The sequence below is a fragment of the Paramormyrops kingsleyae genome, chromosome 4 (genome assembly GCF_048594095.1).
Source record: "Paramormyrops kingsleyae isolate MSU_618 chromosome 4, PKINGS_0.4, whole genome shotgun sequence".
NCBI lineage: Eukaryota > Metazoa > Chordata > Actinopteri > Osteoglossiformes > Mormyridae > Paramormyrops > Paramormyrops kingsleyae.
In genome coordinates this window covers 34,084,104-34,107,468 of record NC_132800.1, presented here as the reverse complement: position 1 = coordinate 34,107,468, position 23,365 = coordinate 34,084,104, and the positions used below count along the sequence as shown (strand labels likewise).

The following is a 23,365-nucleotide window of genomic DNA, read 5'->3' as shown; positions in this document are numbered from 1 at the left end:
GCCATCGTTTACACATATAAGGAACACATGTATTGGCATTGAGGAAATATTTTATGAGAATTTAATAATTTGCAACATTCTCCTACGAGAAAAACACAGCATTTACACCGTGGTGATTGTGTAACAAGCTATACAATTACAATTAAACTCCCCTTCTAAAATACGTATATGCAGAATGTTCATTAAAAGTTCAGAAAATGTTTGCCTTCACTAAGCAATAGTTACTGATGTATGAAAATACAAAATGTAAGCCAGCAATTTTCATGTTTTTAAGCAGGGATATATCACAGGGAAAGTTATATTTAAAATCTAGGTGCTTTCATTGCACTGTATTGACCAATACGAGATAACCGTTTTTGGTAGAGTAAACGAATTCGTTATATTATATGGTCATCCTTCGTAAAAAATATCTTTAACATCATAGATCTTCTTTGCGTAAAGTGTCGAATTAAAAATTGTTTGATACTCACGTGTCAAATTGTATCATTTTACCATATCCTACCATTTCGAAAAAATATCCGTGATGAAGTCTGCGGCCGTCATACATTCTTGTGCTTGTCTGATGCTTAATTCTTATTTAATCGTAAGTTGTTTAAATTTTCCTGAAAATATGCGGAAAGTTTCTTCTAAACCAGTACCAATACACAGGTCCTATTTGAATGTTTGTCGCACTTTCAAGGTTAGGGCGCCCTCTTGTGGACGATTAGTTGTCAGTCAATACGCGAAGATCTGTTGCTGTACTGGTAATAGAACCTTGCAAATACCTCACGTGAAAAAAAACATCGTATATCAACCTACCAAAAATAAATAACACTTTTTTTTCTGATAAAATAGCGATACAGAATAACATTTTTGGGTTAATTTTTAGTCTAAAGGAATAATATAAACAATTGTTTAAAAACCGTTAAGTCTTCAGCACAAGAATACAAAAACAATTAATGCAAGTATATACTTTAAGTTAGTGGTACATATCTAAAATTATATTCTATGCCATTCTGCAAAGTGTGGTGCTCGCTTGGTTCTGAAGGTTTGTCAGCCTTGAGGACTTAATCAGTGTTCCAGGGGTTCCTCAGAGACAGAAAGCTCATCCGTTTCTTCTACCTCATCAGTGGATGTGGTCCCGGAACTCCAGGAGCAGGTATTTCTGCAAGAAGGTGGGCAGACCCAGCTTGGGCACGACATGGGGTACCCGTCCCTCCAGGAGACCCCGGATCTTGCAGCGAGCCAGGTGCTGGAGTGAGCGCGGCATCTGGGTCAGGATGAACAGAGACTCGTAGAACCCCCTGTGCTCCTGTAAAGAGGTCGAGACGCATTAGTGGCTGCTGTGTTGCGTAGGAGACCACGTCTGTTACGCACAGCCCTCTGCCGGTTCTCAACTTAGCCTTTCTGAATTTGAGAACCTTCTCCACGTGCTGAGAACTGTGGGGACTCACCTGGAAGACCTCGTAGGGGACAGCCTCCCTCCAGGTGTCCGTGATTTTGAGGCGGTCGTAAGCATTCAGGATGACCTCAATGGTGCGAGGTGAATTACAGCAGTGTTTTAACAACTGTAGAAGACAGAAACCAGGTTCCTCTGAGTGACATTTCCAGTAAGGGAGAACCTCAAGTGTCTCTATATCTTTTTGCCTGATCTAGCTGGATTGCACCCCCCAAGCCTTATGTTCTAGTATAGTCATGTAAGCGTAAGTTCCATTACTCTAGATCATGAATCATAATCTTATCCATAATCTAACTGTTCAGAGAACCATCTGTTGACCTTCCAACTTCTTATCTATTACTTGGTTGCAGAACTGTGTGAAGAACCAATTTAGGAAGCAACACAATTTTGAACCTGCAGCATTTTTTTCATAATCGATGGCTAATCTGGCCCCACTGTTCCTCTGCTCTGCAAGCTGGAGGAGCTGAATGTTGGATCCATGAAAGCCTCTGTTTAGATCTGGGAGCCCAGGGGTGTCCCAGGGAACGCATGAGACAGCTGAGCAGACTGAACCCCCCCCCCCCGCCACCTCGGAGGGATCCGTGGGAGAATCAGCAATTATGGCTAATTAATTTCTTATTAACATTGCCTAATTAGGAGTCGGGCAATTTGTTTGAAGGAAGAGGGAGCAGGGGGAAATTAACAAAAGTGTGTATATATTTCTTCTCCTTTCCTGAACGGCGTGGTGTATCGATATGGGGAAGATGGTGTCCTTTGCCCCTGCCATTTTTCCTCGTTCTACTGGTAGTCACAGGGCTGTATCCAGTGTCAGAGAAAGGTACGTTGTGGCGCCCCCTCCTGGCCATACCTTTGGCAGCGCCCCGGGCCAGACACGGGTGGAGCCGTGGTTGAGCAGGGCGCGGACGATGCGCTCGGGGTGGTGGGTGGTGGCCTTGTAGGCCACGGCCTTCAGCACGTTGTGCATGGGCGTGTCGCCGCTGTAGCACATGTCGTTGACCTTGGCGCCCTGCTGCAGCAGCAGCTCGGCCACGTCGGCGTTGACGTTCTTGCTGGCCATGTGCAGCGCCGTCTGGCTGTCGCGGTCCTCCGCGCGCACGTTGGCCCCGGCGCTCACCAGCAGCCGGCACACCTGGTGATATCGCCGCAGGTCCCCGGCCGCCTGCGGCTGGGCGCAGGCCGCGATCAGCGGCGTCTGGCCCTCGTCGTTCTGCCGGTCCAAGGCGGCGCCATGCCGCAGGTACAGGTCGGCGTGGTCCGGGAGGCCGTGCCGCGCGGCCACGTGCAGCGGCGTGTCGTCCTCCTCCAGGCTCCGCCCGTTGACCGCCGCGCCAAATTGCAGCAGGTGTTTCGCACATCTGTGTAGAAGCGAAACGACAGCTACCAATGAGAAGTTTTCATAGTACTTTGGCGTCTTTGACCGGCACAATAGCTCTCATCACCTGACACCCCCAGGGTCAGTGGTTCGAATCCTGCCTCTGCTTTATGTGGAATTTGCATGTTCTCCCATTTTATCTGCCAGGTTCCCTCCCAAAGTCCAAAGGCACACAGGCTGATTTGTGTCACTTACAGTCACCTTAATGTGTGGGTAAGCCCTGTGATGGACTGCCATCCCATCCAGGGTGTCCCCTGCCCTGTGCCCTGTGATGGTCTGGCATCTTTTCCATGGTGTTCCCTGGTCTTGTGGGACAGGATCTTGCTCCATGACCTTGACCAGGATAAGTGGATGGAATGCATGGATACTTACTATCTCAGCCATGCTTTACTAGCTGACATATGGGTTGATCCTCTCCATCTGTTGCTTTACGCGCATATTGTAAGCATCTGCCCAATGAATGTGTGTGAAATGCTTTTTGTTACATTGGAAAAGTAATGGTCAGAACAAACGCGGAGCAGTTGATGTTACAAAGAACGTGACGATTTCCTCTTTCTTTAGTGTGTGAAGCTGTGGAGGATATGGGGGGTGGGGGTCTGTTTTTCTGTATAGTGGTGATGTGGGATGAAATGAAGGACTTAAAAATGCTGTCACATTGCAGAAATTAGAATGTTAACCCATTAATTATTGATCTCTGTGGGGAAATTCTCTCTGCACCTGCCCGGACTCACTCTCCATAGGTGAGAATGAACTGGTCCTAAAGGGCAGCCACCCATAGCAGCTGGGGGGGGGGGGGGGGTTAAAGGCCTCAATCAAGGAGCTATAGATGTGCTGTGGCTGGGCTCAAACCAACAACCTTCTGGTCACTGACGCAGAGGCTTAGTCCACTGAGCCACACACTACCCCATAATAAAAGGCTGTCTGACTTAAGGGTAATGGAATCTTCTGGTAATGGTTCCGTCTTTAGGAAACCTTGTGTCTTCCATAGGAGTTTATATAGTTGTATAATTTAAAATAGATGTGAAGTATACAAGGTTCAGTAAGAGTAGGGTTAACGATATAATGTAACAATTATTCGGAGAAATTGCGAAACGTCAGTGAGCGACTTCATATGGGCTGCTGTAACCAATCCAGAGACTCCGTCAGCATTTTCTGGCAAATTAGTTTGCCCTAATTTGCATACATAATTGTCTCAGTAAGTATTGATTAATTTTCAATTTCTTTTTCCCTGGTGTAACCATACAGAAAGTCAGTGCATGGACACGATATTTCTGTAAAGTAAAAAAGGTATTTGATATTGGTACTTATCCCTGTTTCAGAAGCACGTTTTCAAACATATTTGACAGTATTTCTCAGAGGGAGCTGACAGGTTTACTCTCAATCTTAGTCCTGGCTTTAGGACTTCGGTTTCTCGGTAGTAGGTGCAGACATATGCGGGGAAGTTAAGAGTCCTAATCTAATTTACTAACTGTGCTGCACCGTGTTAATGACGTCGTTATTCAAACTGAGCGGCCATTAGCAAGTTTAACTGAGAGGAGCAAAGTAACTGCTAAGAAAAAGCCTTTGATTGTCAGTGAAATTAAAAGTAAACCGGGTTAAATGAGTTTTCCTACTGTTTTGACCTCCGGTGCAGTGGTTTTGCAGTGTTCTGTTACTCAGGCTCTCACTGCTGGTGTGTGGCCTGATGCAGCTCTTGTTCCTGCACTGCAGGGTCTGCTGATCAGGGTCGTGAACTTCGTTTGTTGTTTTTCTTTTCGCAAAACCCTTATTTTGCGCATTATTTTTTATTGTATTTGGTTATAGCGGGAGACAATATTTTAGCTCTTCAGAGAAGCTCAAGCAATATTGAATGTTTCGTACAGCCCCTGCTTGTGCTTGGACAGGAGAAACGTGAACCATTACCCTGGTAATGACATGTCTGCTATGTTCTGCAAACAATAACTTTAAAACAGATTTTGTATATTTAGTTGACACTTCTAAAGTGGCATACAATTAGGAAAGCAGGGTCAGACAGCCCTGGGGCAATTGTGGTTGAAGGCCTTGCTCAAGGGATCAACAGTGTAATCACTCTATTGATGCTGGGATTTAAACCAACAACCTTCTGATCATGGCTATAGCATCCGAGGCCACACAGCCACACACACCACTCCCGATGCCATAACAGCAACTGGTGAAGTGCTGTAAATGCAGTGGGCACGCTTCGGCTAGAAATGCAATAAATATAGTGAATGCGCTTCAGCTGGAAATGCACTAAATGCAGTGTACAAGCATCTGCTGGAAATGCGCTAAATATGGTGAACAAGCAACGGCTGGAAATGCGCTAAATGCAGTGTACAAGCGTTGGCTGGAAATGCGCTAATTGCCATGAACAAGCATTTGCTGGAAATGCAGTAAATGCAGTGAACAAGCATGGACTGGAAATGAACTAAAGGCGCACAGAGGCTGCTACCCACTCCAGGGACTCGGGGAAGATGCACAAATGCAGCGGCGCAAGGCCATCCTCATTGGTAGCGTTGGCGTTGGCGCCGTAGGAGAGCAGCAACCGGGCGCACTCGCTGTGGCCACCCTCGCAAGCCTCGTGCAGTGCTGTGGTGCCCCCAGGAGCCAGTTCCACGTTGGCGTCTCGCTGCAGCAGGTGCCGGAGGCAGTCAGCGTAACCGCGGCTGGCCGCAATGTGCAGCGGGGTGGTGAGCTCCTGCTCGTAGGTCAGCGACCATAGTCCTGCAGGGGGGTGGAGGACCAGGTTCAAAAATACAGATACAGCTTCCAGCTCCAGGTATAATTCAGCAGGTTAGGGATCTGGGTCTGAGTTCAGATCCTGTGGCTGGTAGATCCTGTGCTGATACTCCTACGAACCCCAACAGAATTAATGCATCAATTAATGCAGCATAATTAATTTCAAAACAATGGAAAAATTTGCAGTACGATTGGTTAGCAAGGTCGTCCCCCACCTCTGGAAACCAGGGTTCGAGTATGCATGTTCTCCCCGTGTCCTCGTGGGGTTTCCTCCCCACGGTCCTAAAACATGCTGAGGTGAACCGCAGCTGCCAAGCAGCCTGTAGGAAAACTGAGAAGATGTGCATTAAATGCCAAAGAACCCAGGTTCAGCGCAAACTGGCAAATGTAAGTAAATGATGTGCAGGGAAGCTGCCTGGTGATTTAATTATGAACTGGCCCAGACAGGATATGTTGAGGGAATCCAGCACAAGACTGACAGGATCAACAAGTGCAGCTTTTGAACGTGAGTCAGGAGCTGGAGCAGTCTTGCCAAGAGGCAGATGACCTGGCCTGCGCTTGGCCACTGTAAACACAAGCCTGAAATCCCAAAACAAAATGTCACTCCACGAATAGCACAAGCTCTTCATCGGACGCGGCACTAAAATAAACAGCATCGATTGCCCGGGGAAGGCTGCCCCTTTAAAAACACTGCAGATAATATTTGATTCTCGTAAATTCCCCGTGTTTCATCAGTTCTAGCCTTTATGAATCATGTTTTATGGATGAATCGCGCCATGTGCCAAAACCTGGGGCTGGTCCTGGACGGTGTAATTACCATGGATACAATGTAATCGGCTTGTTATTTTGTCAGTTTGGGCATCGAGCAGCTCGTAAACGAAGGGATGAGATCGGGACCTACTCAGACTCCTGTAGTTCAGCCTGTGGGTCTTCCACTCGTCGATGTTGCTGGTGTCATAAATGGCGTTGATCACATGGCTGGATTCGGGGTCGTCGGCGATGCCCACGACGGTGATCTCATCTCCCACCATGAGGGCGTGCCAGAACTGGAGCTCGTAGCCCCTGGCCTTGGCCGTAGCGATGACATCGTTGCGAATCTTCTTCGGCTTTCGCCACTTGATTTTCGTCCCCATCCTGCGTGGCCGGTCCCGTGTCCCGCCGGCCGAGGCTGCGAGTGGTTTTCTGTTTGGCGCTTGGAGGTGCAGATCCCTGCAGGCGGACTCTGATGAGCGACGAGGTCCGGGGAGCCTGTTCCGCCCGTCTGAGCTGTACTTGAGCGGTTGGCCCTCATTTTAAAGGAGGAATAGTGTTATGCGATACGCACCTCAGCCGTGAATGGCCAAAAAAACCCAGGCAGCGGGACAGGAGCTGCCTCAGCTGTTAAAGGGCCAGCAACATCCGACCAACACAGTCTGGACCAAAGCTGGTCACTTGGCCACGTCTTGTAAGGCCGGACACCCGGATAACAGCAGTGCGCGGATCACAGGAAGGGTGGAATATGATGGGTATACTGGAGTGATTCATTAGGTCGATGCAGTGATGGAGGATCACTCATCTCTGAAGAGTGACGGGCTCACCTGAGTGACGAGTAACTGACCAAAGCTTGTGGCTCAGAACCGGTCCATTTGTGGGAGAGGGGAAAAAACAAAGGATCGTGTACATTCAAATTCTACCTGAAACTGTTCTTGTCACAGAGGGCTTGTGAAATAAGTGTGGCGGGTTCATAGGTGATGGCAGAGTCTGCGACGTCACGTCCTCCCGCTAAGACTCGATAGCGAGTCAAGCCTTTTTGCTCTGATGTGTTATTTTCCATTGACTCGGGAGAGGAAAAGCTTAGAGCACAGTTGTCTCATCTTTCGCTCAGTATCGATCCACCAAAAACACCCATATTTCACATATAATCCTGCCCATCGATTCGCCGCTGATCCACCCATCGCGTTGTGGACCCCTGCATCCACAGAAAGTGACACATTTGCAATGTGTCACTTTTTTGCAGACTGCATGCACTGGGAAGAAAATGAGTTTTCTGTCATGATTTTGCATACGGCATGCATTTAAAAGATCTAAATTGTCTAATTTGCTGTGCTGTATAATACGAGTAGGACCTCGCAATCGCAGTTGTTGTGGAGGTCCTGTAAATCATGCTTATTTTGCTGCAAGAGATGTAGTTCATTTCCTCCTTAATGTCTTAAAGGTACAGTAGCTTCGCTGCTTAATGACTGGGTGGTCCAATTATCTGCCTTCACACAATTCATGTAAATCTTGTGCAGAGAGATAACATTAAGAAATGTATGAATATCAAATTTACGAACATCGGGAATGAAATGATTTAAAGAACAGAACACGATCTAATCTATTACTTCCACTTTGATTTTGCTTTTAGTAGCTGATGACTAATCAGTTCCTGGATGTTTGTTCTATATTTAACCATTAAGTGAAGCAGTAGTTCTTCACATTACCACTCAGACCAGAATGCCACACATTGTTTGATTCTACAATTAAATTATTTATGGTCAAGAATAACAAGAATACATCAATTGGTTGTGCTTTTGGGTTAAGGGGTTAGACCAGGGGTGTCAAACTCCAGTCCTGGGGGGCCGGAGCCCTGTGTAGCTTAGTTCTTTCCCTGTTCCATCGCAAATGATTCAGCTCAAGAGCTGTGTGGTTATTAGCACAAGGAGTTGAATCAGGTGTGTTAAACGAGGGTGAACCGAAAACTGTGCAGGGCTCCGGCCCCCCAGGACTGGAGTTTGACACCCCTGGGTTAGAGTTCCCGTGATTCCGCATGGCCAAACCTCATACGGTCACACGGTCACCGCCTTTGACGGGACGGGACACGTAAGGGCAGGCCGGGGGCACCAGAGTCCCACAGGAACCCCGTGAGCCGGCTGGCGTCACTCGGCCTGGGCTGTTTACGGGATCACCTGGGTAGGCCCACGTGCCAGCTGGGGGGGTGGATGACTGTGTAGCGACAGGTTTATAGCCAAAGCAGGGGTGTTTCCTGCTTTCAGGACCAGTGCTATGAATCAATGAGCTCAGATTTTTGGGGCGATAAGATAAGTGATAAGATCATTACTAACTAGACCCGACTTAAATTTGAAATTATCATGTAAGTCACCTTTTACACCCTCTCTATCTCACCCACCCATTCAGCCTCGTTAATAAGATACAAATTAACTAATTAAATAAAGAACACTGAGCATCGATAATATTTACTTAATTTGTTTTAGCCTTAAGCAAAGTAATAGCAGGGCTTACCACTGAATTCTTCCACAAATTATTATTATTATTAATATATGTTCAAAGTGCGTCAGATTTTTTTCCAGCACTGGCTTTTTTCCTTTGTTCTTTTCTTCTCCCAAGCTGAGTAGCTAAAATTGTAATAATAATGTACATAATAATGTAACTGTCATATGTATTTCTGTATTTGCGCAGTACATGTAATGCTAATTTAGTCTCGCTTGCATTAATGGGCAACGCGTCCCCATTCTCTGAAACACACACTATTACCTAAAAGACCTGCATGTGCGTATCATTTTATTTAAATTATGGTGAGAACGTGCAGCTCCACGCCTCCAACCGGTTCATTTGAATTGCTAACATATAGCTCAATTTTTATGCATTAATGTGCATTAATACGCATTTAGTCGCAGTACAAGTAAGACTGAAGTCGAAGTTAAACGTTTAATTTAAATCTGCGTTTCCTTGTTTGTGGAATGAGAGTTTAATTTAAATGTGTGACATGGTCTTATCCTGCTACGCCCTGACTGGATCTTAGTGGCTTTTTTGCCCTGTTTCTATTGGACGGTCTGGGCTCCGGTGGCCGATACGTGAGTCTTACCCTCGTTCTGGCAGACCCAGCGCATGTCGCCGCCCCGCGACTCCACCAGGAGGTCCACCGGCGCCCCCCGGGGAAACAGCCTCTGCACGGCTTCCAGGTTCCCGGTGAAGAGGGCGTTGTGCACCACCAGGTCGCGGCACAGCGGTGGGGCCCCCGTGAACCGCCTCTGGACCGCCGAGGCAGGGCCTCTGTCCCGGGCCTCCTTGTGAAGCAGGTAGGCGCTGAGCCGCGGGCCCCCCCCCTCCAGCCACCTCCGCTGCGAGCGGCGCTCCAGCTCGGCCCTGTCCACCCGCAGCGAGCGCAGCGCCGACGGGGTAAACGCAAAGCTGCTGTGAGTCATGGCTCCCCACGCTCTCTGCCCCCTGCCCAGCACGGGGAGCCTGTTTTGATACAAGATACCCAGCAGCCTCCTGCCCCCTCCCTGCCCCGGCCCTCGTGAGGGGCTATTTATACCCCCATATGCGCCATTTCCCCGAAATCTTTTCATGGCTGCTCGGAGGGACAGCTGTTTTACTGTATTTCACGGCATGGCACCAGCCAGCGCTGTCACGCTAAAACTCGGCGCTCTGGTGTTTTGGCTGCCGTGGTGCGTGTTTGCCGAGCGGCGGCTGGACGCGGACTCAGGGAATATGAATTATGTGATGTGCTCAATGTAACGTGGCTGTATGCAATGGGCTTTGAATAAAACTGAGGGTGGTGGGGGGGGGGGGGGGTATATTTGAATCACCACCTAGTGGTAGGAATCTGTATGCTGGGCATCCAAACCCGGGGAGGTTCTGTGGCACCATCAGTCATGCGTCTAAAACAGTCTTTGGCAGGGGGGAGGGACACGTGATCCAGCAGGGGTGTCCCAGAAGGACAGAGCAGGTGGCTGTGAGCGAGATTGCGGGTGAGAGCGATGGGGCCACATCGCATGAAGCTGCCTGGGTCGGCCTAGCTACCGTTCCTGGGTGAGGAGCTCCCCCTGCCCCCCCCCCCCCAATGTCAGTACGCACACCTGACTTAACTGTAAGGGAAGACAGTTATCCCTGACTGTTTATCCTCCCCCATAATCTTCATCTTCCTGGTGAAGGGCTCCTGCTTTCCCTTAAACCTTTATTTTTTTACTGTTTATAGAGTACTTCAGTAAGTATTACATGCCTCCTATGTTACTACTCCCCTGTGGTATACTAATACCATTTGGAAGATACTTCAATTATTCAATACTCTCCACAGCCCATTAAGGCCAAATTGAGAGACATGTCATACTTTATAAATGGGTGTGTACGATTCCCACATCATGGCATGAAGTTAGTTCACTGCCTTGTTTCTGAATGTGTTTTCAGGAGGAGATTCATCACGAGGTCACGTGTTAGGAGGTATTAAATAGCCGGTCGAGTTGCTTTCCATGGAATACTTGCCGTGAACATCGTGTCTTTTTGAGGGAATCGCATTGTGATGTCATAATGATAGAGGAATGGTCAGGGTCCTATGAATGCTGAATCCCAAATGAGTAAAGGCTGGGGTGGCACTGTTGTTTGCTGGGAAGGGACAGTCTAAAAGCCCCTTTCCCTAATTTACAGTGCGATTGTTCAGCTAACTGCGATGAAACGAGACACACAGCGCTGCTGTCATTTAATAACCTACGAAAGAATGAAAATGCACATCTTACCGCACACATGGATTTCAGAATACTGACAGTAGGGTAGCCATAGTAACCGTGTAGGTGTCCTCAGTACCAGATGGATGAATAATCTTTAAGACACGGCACAAGTCCAGCTTCCCATCTGCCCTCCGAGATCAGCGGGAGAGATGAGTGGCGTTTCCAGAGGGGGGGGGCTGGTTGTGGAAGGCCCACGAACTGCCCCCGCTTCCCTGGCGCACATTAGCACAGTGCACCGACATTAATGGACATTAGGACGAAAACAGCACCACCGCTGTTCCTCCTCCGCCTCCCCCCGCTGTCGCCCTAGGCCACACCGGCGACGTTCCATCGGCAGTAGGACAGCACGCGCTTACAGCTATCATGCCCGCATCCTGGGCATCCCACAGATATGCTACATTTGACTGATGAACAATTATTTGCCAGGGACAGGGGGGGGAGGGGGGAAATGGACTGCACTAAGTGTTCCGCTCGACTTTATGGGCCTCCGGTTCTAAAAATAAAGAGGACTGTGCTGAAAAACAGGACGGACGCTTGTGGCGGCCGCCCGCTTGGCCCTCGGCGGTACGGGAAAGAGACGGACGATGTTTGATGCGGCGGCCATCATTGGCGTGGAAAACACTGTCGCGCTTCCAGAGGGGAGCAGTTTGAAGTGAGAAATGCTTTTTGGCTGCTCTCCGTGTGTGTTTTTATGATGGTCCACCTTATGAACGAGTTCATCGCAAGGGCTACACACCGAGCCAAGGGCAAAAGACTAGCGCCAACAAAGACTGTCGAATGGTCGGCTCCCTTCGGCTGACGTTAGCAGCCTTTGGCTTCCATCGATTCGTGAAAATTTGTGCCGGAACATTCCGGCATGACAAGAAGCGTCAGTTAAACAGGCCAATAAGAGAGCTGTTTAGCCAACTAGCTCCGACGCAGATTCAACATGGAAAATTGCCCCAAACAGTGCCAACAGTGACTAACCGTGCCCAACAGCAGCCCAATGGACAGTCACCGACTATCACCGACTATCACTGACTATCACCGACTATCACCGACGCCCCAGCGACTTTCAACAGCCGAAAATTGGTTTGGTGTGTTCCCAGCTTTAAAGGTGTGGCATGGGCGTCCCACACGAGTCGTCACATGCAGGGGCTGTAAGCCTGACATTGCTCAGCGGGGTTGGGGGTCACAGAGGACAGAAGATAGAAAGCAAAGGTGATGGGGGAAGGTTGGGCAGGCAGGGACGTGGAGATTTTATGTTTCAGATGGGAAATGTTGTGCTTCATTTTAATATGATTGGCTCCCACAAATAAATTAATAAATATATATCTTGGGGGGGGGGGGGCTGGTACAAAATCTGTATAATCCTGCAAAAGAGTTATCAATTCTTCAAGTCTTTTAATGTATTGACGTTACTATACAATATCTCTATAGCATATCTATAGTCATAATTAGTTTTCGTAAAACGAGGTTTATGGTGCAACGACTCCAGGTGAGATATACAGAGCTGTGAAGTTTGCAAAAATAAAAACGCGTCTTCGCCGGTGTGAGTGTTTTTGAAAGATACACCTTGCTGAAAAACTTGCTATTAGCGGGCGTAGAACCCAGTAAACAGTATTACATTCAGATCATCTGTTCATAGGTGTATTAGGACAACCAGCATTTAGCCGCTTCCGCCGTCATTTCGCATCATAGCGAAAGCAGACAGACCTAAACAACGTAATACATAAAAATGGAGGATTTCCCCTCAACTGAAAAAGCATTTGTGCCCTATTGATGTTATTTCCTTACAGATATTATGCTTTTTGCGCATTTCCATCCGAAAACATGGACTCGAGATGTCCCAGCCATACCTTAACGACCATGCTGGTATGGAAATCAATGCAATTTATTCGATTTTACAGTTCGATAATAGATGTCACATTAACTGAAGGCATCTAAGAGTTTCGACTTTGCAAACACACATTACCAGAGAGAGACGGGTAATATTGTATTTGCTGCCGATGTGCATCCTTTTAAATGATATCTATAATGAGTTTATAATATGCATCTGGGCTACCTCCTCTCTTCTTTGATGTCTTCTAAATGGCCCGGGTGTCATCAGCAAAACATGTAGGCACTTTCCCGCCTCATTGACTCCCAAATGTATTTTAAATATCATTCCTGGTAACGCAATTATTTAAAACGCTGAACTAAACACTTACTAATGGGGGGAAAAAGACAGTGACTTCAAAAAAATTCATTTCTCAAATGGTGGGCATTCAATTTTCGAAGGCGCCGGGAGTTTGCCGACAACAAAAAAGCGCTCAGCGGCAGCAGCGGCCGCCTGCCCTCCCGGCTCCCCTCCCCTCCCCTGCCGGCTCCCCTCGGACGCAGCCGGCCGCCGCTCCCTGGCCTCCCTGGCAGCTGCAGAGCACCGCCGCGCCGGTCCGGGAGGCTCCGAAAACGAGCCGCGGCGTCATTATCTGGACGCTTCAAACTGCTAAGGAGTCTGTTGTTTGTTATGAGCGCAATTACGCAATTAGTTCCCGCTGATTATGGCCCTTTTCATTCTGGTTTAAGTTATTTTTTTCCAACACTGATCAGAGAGAAAATGAATTAATTAACCACTCATCGGCTAGAAGAAATGATGATAAAATAATAATAATAATAATAATAAGCATTACGTATAGTCCGTTTTAAATTGCGGGTAAATAAAATAGGCCTATACCAATCTAGTAAACTACAATGCAATGCAAAATAATCGTACAAGCCAATTGATAATCGATTTAACGCCCCCTCCTCCAAACCAGACCATGTACTGCAAAGAGGACTAAGTACAGTAGCCTACTTAATATACATGCGCACGTTTGTTTAACGTTAATTCCTCTAATTATTCCTTCCTGCTCCCTGTTAACTCATCCTCCTTCCTTATTGTGTGTGTATGTTATTAATATTTATTTATAATCAGTGACTGTATGAGATTAGTGGTTGATTGATGATGACAGGTCGTAACCTAACAGCTTAATACAATCCTGCTACTCCTCCACCTCCGCAGGAATGACTGTCTTTTCTGGCCAAGAGCCCATGCATCCTCCGTTAGCGCAGGAACATGCTGGACATGAAGCAGAGCTGCTTTCTCTTCTCTTGAGTGCTGATGTTCAACCAGGAGGTCTGGACTGATCGGGAGACCAGGAGCGAATCCAGGACCTGACAAAGGCACGTTTATAAGGCGGGCTGCTGTCCGTGGTTCTGAAACGTAGCATAGGGAGCAGGAACCAAACATACATCGATGAGATGGACAGTTTGGGCGAAACTTCACATTTTCAGATCTGTTTGCTCTGGACGTTGTAGCTGTAGTGAGCATGTCTCAATTAGTTAAATGCAGTCTTTCATCTCGTATTTTTATTGTGCAAGGAAGACCCCGCCATAAAAGCATATCCTTCCATAAAGGTGTTCAATACGTTGAACTGTTCTTGGACAGAACAATTACGAGAGCAGCCGCGCTTTGGTAATCGCTGGCGTGGTATTTCCCAGTTAAGTTACTGTCTGAGGGTGGCCTAGGGGGGAAATCACTTTCACTATAGGTCACATAATGACTCGGCAGTTAATTAGACTTCTTTTCTTATTTACCATTATTGCATGATCCTATGCAAAGCAGGCCTATCTTTCCTTTGCGGAATCTGAGCCACGTATTCCAAATCTGTACCCATCAATGATCCTTCCCCTCCCCAGGAAAGGAAACCGCCCCCATAATGCGCTCCCCCCCCCGCCCTTATACCTCACCCTCCATCCTTGGCCCCCAACTTTTTCCCACTCCGCACCCCATGCAAAAACTCAGATAGGTCGCTAAAATGAGTAGTTCCCACAGCCTGAACTGTAGGTTAATGGAAGCTCAGGAACATTCTTCGCAGATATTACTTTTCTCCTACCTTAAAGCCTTAAACCGCCTTCCTGTAATGTATCGCGTCTGTCATTACGGATTCCAATTGTCTCCTAACGCACTGATCGCCGCGCAAATAGCCCGCCGCTTCATTATGACAATTGAGAGGTTCATATTTCAACCTAATAGCTTTCTATAACTTTAACAATCTATCACGACCTCATTTCATTGCGAGTGCATTTAATACGCGCTTCCCTACCAAGTGGAACATTTTGTAATGATGCACTCTCACACCAAAACAACGCGAGGCCGGTCCGCACATCACTCACTAATGTATCCATCCATAATGGGTTTATAACACTCTTTCAAAAAGAGACAACAATGGGGGGGGGGCAGGAACCCGACAAAATGTTCAAGATGATAATTTTTAAAATACCATCATTAATGATTCTATCATACCCCCGGTAATATATCTATAGACGTATCATTATCGCAGTATCTGAAAAAAAAATTAAGAAGAACGTCATTAAAGTTGCCGAAGGGGGGTCGACGACCAAACACATTAACGAAAGATATTTGACTTTCTGGTCTGACGACATATGAAAGGATGAGGTGTAAATGTATAATAAAACAAGTACGAAAAAATAAAAACATTAGACTAATTAGAAAAATGGCAATCAGTTCCTTTTGGTTATCTTTACTTGAATTTGATCATTACAACTCGTTAGGCGTATTATACAGCAATCAGGGGCTATACAAAGAACACGCATTTTATGATTAGATTAAACTCAGTGTAGATCTTGTGCTAATCAGAACATTATGTTATGTCGCGCGTCACATTTGCTATTATTCAGCAGCAAAATAAACACGGAATCAAGATATGCATAATTGAGACTCATTAAATGTCTAATATGGGCGACACCCGTTTGGCCCCTGTGTGGAACTGCCTCACGTGCGTAGTCGCACGCGTGGGATTGACTCGGAACCGTAATGACAGATCCTGCCGGAACACAAGAGGCCGAATGAAATACCGTGTGTAGTACTACGGATACCAGAACTATTCTTGCACGATAAATTAATTGGCATATTAGTTTGCAATCAATTACCGCTCGATGGCTTAATTAGTGGAGATGATGTCAGTACATGCTTTTGTGATTCACCGTAAAGCTGAAAGCATTTCTCGGGATTTTAGGATAACAAACATGGTTAGTGTGATATCAATCAGGTTTTGAACCTCAAAGCTGTTTACACCCAATCTACAAAATCTAGACTACGAATATGCAGTATAAAGAGATAAAATATTATTTTAATTATGATGAATCTTGAATCTGTTACTAATTTTTGTCTACAGACAGATATCTTTGTGGTGAAAATCAATACAAGTCTATTTGGTTTGCATTTTTACGTTTTGCTATTAGATGTTAAAAAAATAATAATAACCGTAAATTTGTGATTTATTGGTAGTCATAAATGTTAGAGAGCATGGGTTTAGAAAAATGTAACTGTAAAAGAAAAGGTATATTCATACTGAACGCGCTGCAGTCACCTATTATTTCATGTCACACAATAGGCTCAGTGTGCATCATTTTCTGAATGCAGTTCAGCTAGAAAGCTAGATTAATACATACAATTAAAAATGACATTAAGATCTCATGTATTGCTCAGTTGTACCCCGATCCTGTAAAAAGTGAGTTTTCCTTCTAAGGGATTAAAAATCAAACTGGTCCATCCATCCTTCCATCTTCCAAATGTGCCTTTTAATGCGATTTTTTGTGGTGGGATTAATATAAATACACAAATAAACCGTACAAGCCAGTGTCTGTGAGCTGCCTTCAGTGTACCTTAAATACATCACACACAGGACTGTTCGGTTTTAATGACACACAATTCTGTGTTTTGCTGTGTAGATAACAGCTGCTGATATGATGACTCTGTTCACCAGAAATACAATCAAGGTTCAGTTTTATTTGATCTCATTTACTGTCACCAGCTTGGCCCTGAGCCTTGTGCTGTAACAGCTACATGGAACAAAGAGTTCAGAGCCAGCAATATTCAATATTAAAAGGCAAGCCAACAATTCCATGCATTTTATGTTGTTCATCATATTTAGAGTGATAACAAAATAGCAAAAGTTTATTTTAAAAAGTCATGAAAATTCATTATATTACTTGCCTGGATTCATGAAACAGATTCATTTCCCATAAGCCATCTTTTTAAATAGAAATAATGCAAATAAAATAAATAACATTTAAAAAACACATAGATTGGCATAGAATAATTAATAATAAATGCACTGGGCATTGATATTTGTGATCTGTAGAATATTGACAAGTCGTCGGGAACACACGCTCCAACTAGATTTCAGTCGATGATTCTAATACCCAGGAGAAATGTTTCATTAAAAGGCACCAACTCTCTGTTCAAGGTGCCTGCATGGGGAGCATGGATATTTAAGTAATCAACTAATTTGGTAATCAACCAAACGAACATATTATCATTTTAGAAGAAATTCCCTCTCATCTATGGAAATAAAAGTGTAACTTCTAATACTGTACCGCTTAAGCAATAGCTCCCTCTGGTGGACAATTTAAAATAATGCAGTTTTTTTTTTATAAAGAATAAATCTCGTTGCGGCTTGTCTCGTGAAACTACTGAAAAGCTTTATTATTTATTTATTTGTTTGTTTGTTTAAAAAAAAAAGAAACCTTTTAGAAATAGTGCACAATAAATATGTGATTCGTGAAAATCTTATACAAGGTATCAGTATAAACTATATATTTACTACTTTATATTTAGTCTTTGGCAGTGTTTATGCCACTTGACACCTGACTCCACTGTCTAGCGTCCTGCGATTTTCTGTGGATCAGCATAGAACCCCCAACAAAAGTGCTTATCAGAGATAAATTAAGGAATGGACTGATGCATGCATTGTACTATGCAGTACACTACATTTACAGGAAATATAGCATATGCATGTTTCTTTTGGGAAATTGCACTTTTCCCTCCTGGGATCCCAGCATCCTAGCGTCATCATATCGGGAGCTCATTCAGTCTGAGTGTGCCTTCCATACAAACAGCCATGCCTCGGTCAGCAGCTGCAATGCAGGCCTGTGCCTGTTATGTAGGACCACAGGGTTATATTACCAAATACAGTTTTGACACACACGGCTATGTCATTAAGCTATGTTCATTAGTGCATTGTTCTGTGCTATGGTGCCTCTTTACACCAAAGATTTAATATAATGACAGCAGTAGATGGTGTAGATTTTCAGGATCTGGACCTTTGTCAGTGACTGAGTTCAGTGGGCAGTGGTGGCTTAATGGTTTGGGAAGTGCCCTTGTAATTGAAAAATTGCTGGTTTGAATCTCCAACCAGCAAGGTACCACCCCCAGGTGCTGAATTAGCTGCCCCCTGCTATGCCATGATATCACATATGGGTTAAATGCAGAGGACACATTTTGTTGTGGTGCGTCAACACTGATCATCTAATTCACCTCTGATAACAGCAGTTGTAGCACGTTTGTAGAAATTAACTTGAATTGCTCCCATAAACATCCAATTATGTAAATTGATTGCGTTTAAAATAGCAAAATAATATTACTTTATGTTAAGTGTCTCAGCAATGGACTGTCATGTTCCACCACAGCAGAGGATCTGTGACCAAAAGGGATTTGTTTCCCGGGAGACCTTCCTTCTGCAAAAGTACCAAGCAGTCAATCCTAACTAATCTGCCTATCCCAGATAATCTCCAACATAACCGGGCTTAACTTTGTCCAGCTGTGTTGAACCTTCAATCACAAATTGAAATATGCAGTTTTTATTGTTACCAAAGGAAATGGATAAACAATATTGATATTATGATACCACTTTACTATAGACTGCCCTTATAAAGGTTTATAATCAGGTTATTACTTAGGTTGTAACATTTTGTAAATGATTAATAGACCAATTTTTTGGTAATGAGTTACTACCATTTATAAGGGGAGCCTAATTGTAAAAGTGGTAGAGATAGTTTATATAAAGTCATATAAATTAATCTTTTGATGTTTGGTAGCTCGTTTTTGGAAGACTTGAACAGTGTGTGATTCATCAAGTGCAGTTTGCTTCCATTAAACAGCAACATAGCCCTGAATCAGAAGCGTGCCATTGCATTGATCCTTTAATGTCTGCACATTCTGCTTAAGGACATGATGGGCATAGAAGGGCAACCCAGCGATTGACCAAAAATTTGTCAAACTTTACTGTGAGATATCCAGCTGTAAAAATGTAATCTGGGATAGAAATGCCTGATATTAAAAAGACACCTGAATTATAATCACAGTTATATCAAAATGTTGGATAAAAGTATCATTACGTTTTTGTAAAATGTAAATCTTCCTACATTAGTTGGGCTGAATATCCAGCTTAACTCCAAATACTCATGAGCCTGTGGTCATACTGAAAACACAAGTGCATCCAGAGATGACTTACAGTATTTGTTTGACTCGGGGTAAATCTTCAGAAGCCTTGGTGTATGAGTCAGTCTCTTGTTTTTGAAGCTCTATCAACAACAATTCAATCAGACCTACAGAAACACTCAAAAACCAATATGAGCCGCCACCCCCCAACACCGAGACCTGTCCTGGGGAAAGAATCACTTTTCCGGGCGGTGAGAGGTGCTTTGTAAGTGCCTTAATGTCAACGAGAACAAGGGAACCCATTTGGAGGTGCTTTCAGTTTCCCACACGGTAACTCCCTCGGCTTCCATAGAATTTTCTAATAAATATTTTAAACGGCAAAACAAAAGTTAAGAGGAATCAAACCACATTCCATTGTGTTAAGACGATTCTAAAGATACTCCTCGACATTTATAAAGTCTGATGACACCAGAACCGGTAAGCCATCTTTCCAATGGGACCTTCCATCTAATTATATCCAAGTACTCAGTTTACCACCTTGAGGGTTTTGAGAATGTTTTTATTTCAAGAGCCAAAGTCAAACAAGTGCGAAAGTATGCCGGATGCCGGCGTTTCACTTGGAGCTGGTGTATTTGGTCACGGCCTTGGTCCCCTCGGAGACGGCGTGCTTGGCCAGCTCCCCCGGCAACAGCAGGCGCACGGCGGTCTGCACCTCCCGGCTGGTGATGGTGGAGCGCTTGTTGTACTGAGTGAGGCGCGACGCCTCGGTGGCGATCCGCTCGAACACGTCGTTGACGAAGGAGTTCATGATGCTCATGGCCCGGCTGGAGATGCCGGTATCCGGGTGAACCTTAAGGTGCAGGTTAATGCAGGATTTTAAATAGGCTACGTCGTAGCTACGTAAATTCGACAGCAGTCTTATCAGTAAATACCTGCTTCAGGACTTTGTAGATGTACACCGAATAGGTCTCCCTTCTCTTCACCTTTTTCTTAGACGATTTCCTGTCCCCGGGAGCCTTTCCTTTCTTTTTTGCAACGTTATTGCTCATTGCTCGAAGCTGAAAAATCAAATTTTTCAAAGTTTATGTGTAGTATATGTCGGATGTACGAATGTTTTTGCTTACAAAGGGGAAAAAAATAGCTAACCTTCTATGACACGCTGCTTTTTTAAGCTGCCAAACCTATGTGACAGTTTCAAACGATTGTCCAACTTCTCTAGAACGAAATCTGCTTTTGTATTGTCTTTAATTTATTAATTAGCAAATCAAAGTTGGATGTGATTAGGATATTTATCGCGGCGTTTCAAAGTAATTGGCAAACTTGTTTTACCCTTTAATGAGCTCTTGGAAAAAATGTCGAAAGCCTTGATTGCGCAGGGTTTGTGTCTCATGGTAAAATGGTAGCACGTGGTCGCTTTTTAATTGCTTTCCCTACCGCTGACGGGGCTTAAACAATCCTTATGACGTGCAGTACCCTTAACTACCTGCAGGTGTCGCGCTTGTAGCGCATTTCGGTCCATGTATCGATTATTATGTATTTTGGACACACCTGAAGGAAGCACACCAAAAAACCATATTAATAGAAAAAGCAGGCTATCTGGTGAAAATCCGCTCTTTCAATCTACTTGGAAAATACTCTTTACATGCAGAAAGTTTTGTGCCGGTTTTCTACAATGTGTTACAATAATTTTCCTTTGGACGGGCTTGCGTTGCGTGCGTACTATTCAGTAATGTTTAATGATCTCTTCAGGTTACTGTTTAATCATGTTCGGCTTTAATACTTGTGGGAGATGTCCTAATAAATATTAAACATTTAAATTAACCACCTTTCAAACAACAAGCAAATGAAAATAGATCAACCTTTATGACATATTACAACGATGACATATAGAACATTCTATATGAAAATGATTGCGGTCCTGATTGTGTAGCTACTGAATCTACACTGAAACCGAACTCTGCCTTAATAGCGTCGGAAGACGACATGAGAAACACTATATGTGGTCATGGATCATCACTGTCTAAGCATGGAAAATGTGTCAGGAGCGGATCTGAGCTCGTGAACGTCACTAATGCGGTTACTGATCATTACGGGCTCTATAGTGCAGCCATATCACATTTTGTACCCATAACACTTTGCATCGCCGGCTTTTAGAAAAAAGTGGCGGGGGAGTATATGCAATTTACCGGCGCTTACTTAAGCCGTCACCACGCATGCATTTCAGAGTCAGGGTTCACGGGCATGTTTTTTTTTTTTTGTGGCTTTGCAGAGCTTCAGAGAATTCTCTGTCTAGGGCCAGACGTGACAGCTGTGATGTAAGAAACGAGACTTTGACATGGTATTATCATGCACTGTCAAGTTACAAACTTGGGAAGCATTAAACCAGCCTGATACTTGACAGAATATGATAACCCATTGAGGTGTTAACATCATGTCTTCCATTACTACCTTTAAAGCAAGCATCTGCATTTGAGATGCAGACATATCTCAGTTGGGAGCAGAATCGGTTGGTTAGTGTTTCGGTCCATTAAAGCCTGCTTCCCGCTGGATTATGGTCACAATAAGCCTCCGCAAAGTCTGACAGAAAAAATTATTGAAAGTTCCCGCAGGCAGGTTCCATTTATACGTTGCTTCTGTCAGAATAACATTCAGTCGCGGTTTCCCGGTAGTGAGTTTTCGCTGGGCGGATCCCTGATCATACAGAGAGCAGTCTTCCAAATGAGCTCACATTGAAACCTTACAGCTGGTGAGTGCCATTGCAGATAGCAGGCTTGCATTGGCATTCCGCACATATCCAGGTAGAAAATTAATTATTCAGCAAATTTAAATTTGTATCTGTTACTCCTCCCCCCCCACCTAGCTCCTGGCACCGTTGCTTTTCGTGGTCCAGCAGGGACATATTTGAGGAGTTTTCCGGAAGATGGCTGAATGCAGTATTAGCGACATGATGAGTCAACAGACCCAGGCGAGGTCAGTGGTGCAGACATCTGTATGGGCCAAAGTGGGCCCACAGAAAATGTTCAGGGAACCATGAGGGGAATCGGAGGGAATACTGAACACAGATTTCACAGCATCTGGCCTGGCAGCATCTGCTTATTCTATGACCTCAGCTACATCTCCCCTGCTAATTTAATATCATACTTGAAAACCTCTTTTCAACCGTAAAACCTGGCGTGGGAATTAAATGTGGATCTTTGCTGTAGTTTAACTGTCAGCAGTAGTAATAATTCTCCATGCACTTAGCTAGTTTCCTAGATTACGTCTCCCCAGATAACTTCCTTGTATTATTGGCCCATATATACACCTAGTACTGAGTTTATCAATTAAGCAGCAAGCAAGCCCACACACAGTGTGTCTGCCAGGGTCTTATGTGGGAACCGGGCCACGGCTCGGCAGGGACAGCGGCTTTTGAATTTGCCAGCTTGAGTCTGTGTCAGTTTTCATAGTTCATCAGATTTTTCATGTTTATGCACAGACGCGGAATAAGCCAACGGAGTTGGAAGAGTAAAATGACCATGAGAAAAAAAAATTGCCGGGGAACAAAACGACACAGTTGCATAACTGACTCGTAAAATAATGTGCAAACCTCTGTCCTGTTCACAAGTTAGTTTCGCTGTATTTTTGAAACATTGACTTTGTGCTAGAAAACCTTAGGATTCATTTGTAGAGTATATGATACAGAACTTTCACCTAAAAACAATAGTCTGACTTGCCGCTGATTTGTTACATAGAGGGGGAAAGATAGCTTTAAAAGCCGGGCATGGCAGAATAATACACTGCCCTTTTATTTATTTTTTTAATCCTCAGAGTCCTCAGAGATTCTGCAGAAGTGTCATTCAGACCACAGCTGCTGTCCTTCCCAGAATCCTTCAGTGTTGCTTAAGTGCCTTATTGTCAAGGATGTTGGCTGCTGCTGTATTGAGTCCTTTCAGTTCGCAGGGCTGCAGAGCTTCCTATATATGCTAATATATAAGCTTGTGTGGTTTAATATTATTACTATATTTTCTAAATTGTGCATTGTTTACTTAATTTCTGCACTGAAATGTATACTTGCAAAATTAAAACCACGGTACAAAATGGTGTAATTTTTC

At 44.7% G+C, this 23,365-nt stretch overlaps 2 protein-coding genes and 1 long non-coding RNA gene across 4 annotated transcripts; 1 reads left to right on the top strand and 2 right to left on the bottom strand.

The window, feature by feature from the left end:
* Positions 1-32: 32 nt before the first annotated feature.
* Positions 33-9,788, bottom strand: asb10 (ankyrin repeat and SOCS box containing 10). Of its 2 annotated transcripts, none has more exons than XM_023815754.2 (5): positions 9,388-9,788; positions 5,264-5,531; positions 2,286-2,793; positions 1,434-1,547; positions 33-1,291 (listed from the first exon to the last, which is right to left on the bottom strand). In XM_023815754.2, exons 1-5 carry the CDS (start codon positions 9,725-9,727, stop codon positions 1,106-1,108), a joined length of 1,416 nt encoding a protein of 471 aa, XP_023671522.2. In that variant the 5' UTR covers positions 9,728-9,788; the 3' UTR covers positions 33-1,105. The 2 variants fall into 2 exon arrangements, with proteins under 2 accessions (XP_023671522.2, XP_023671523.2); XM_023815755.2 differs by lacking the exon at positions 9,388-9,788 and adding an exon at positions 6,448-8,132.
* A 10,024-nt stretch (positions 9,789-19,812) lies between these two features.
* h2bk1 (H2B.K variant histone 1) lies at positions 19,813-20,581 on the bottom strand. The gene is made up of 3 exons (XM_023815693.2): positions 20,421-20,581; positions 20,207-20,332; positions 19,813-20,124 (listed from the first exon to the last, which is right to left on the bottom strand). The coding sequence occupies exons 2-3, from the start codon at positions 20,321-20,323 to the stop codon at positions 19,888-19,890; spliced, it is 354 nt and encodes a 117-aa protein (XP_023671461.1). The 5' UTR covers positions 20,324-20,332; positions 20,421-20,581; the 3' UTR covers positions 19,813-19,887.
* Positions 20,582-21,943: 1,362 nt separating this feature from the next.
* Positions 21,944-23,213, top strand: LOC111845895 (uncharacterized). The gene is made up of 3 exons (XR_002838764.1): positions 21,944-22,020; positions 22,135-22,244; positions 23,082-23,213. It is a non-coding gene; the product is annotated as an uncharacterized lncRNA (long non-coding RNA).
* Positions 23,214-23,365: the final 152 nt, after the last annotated feature.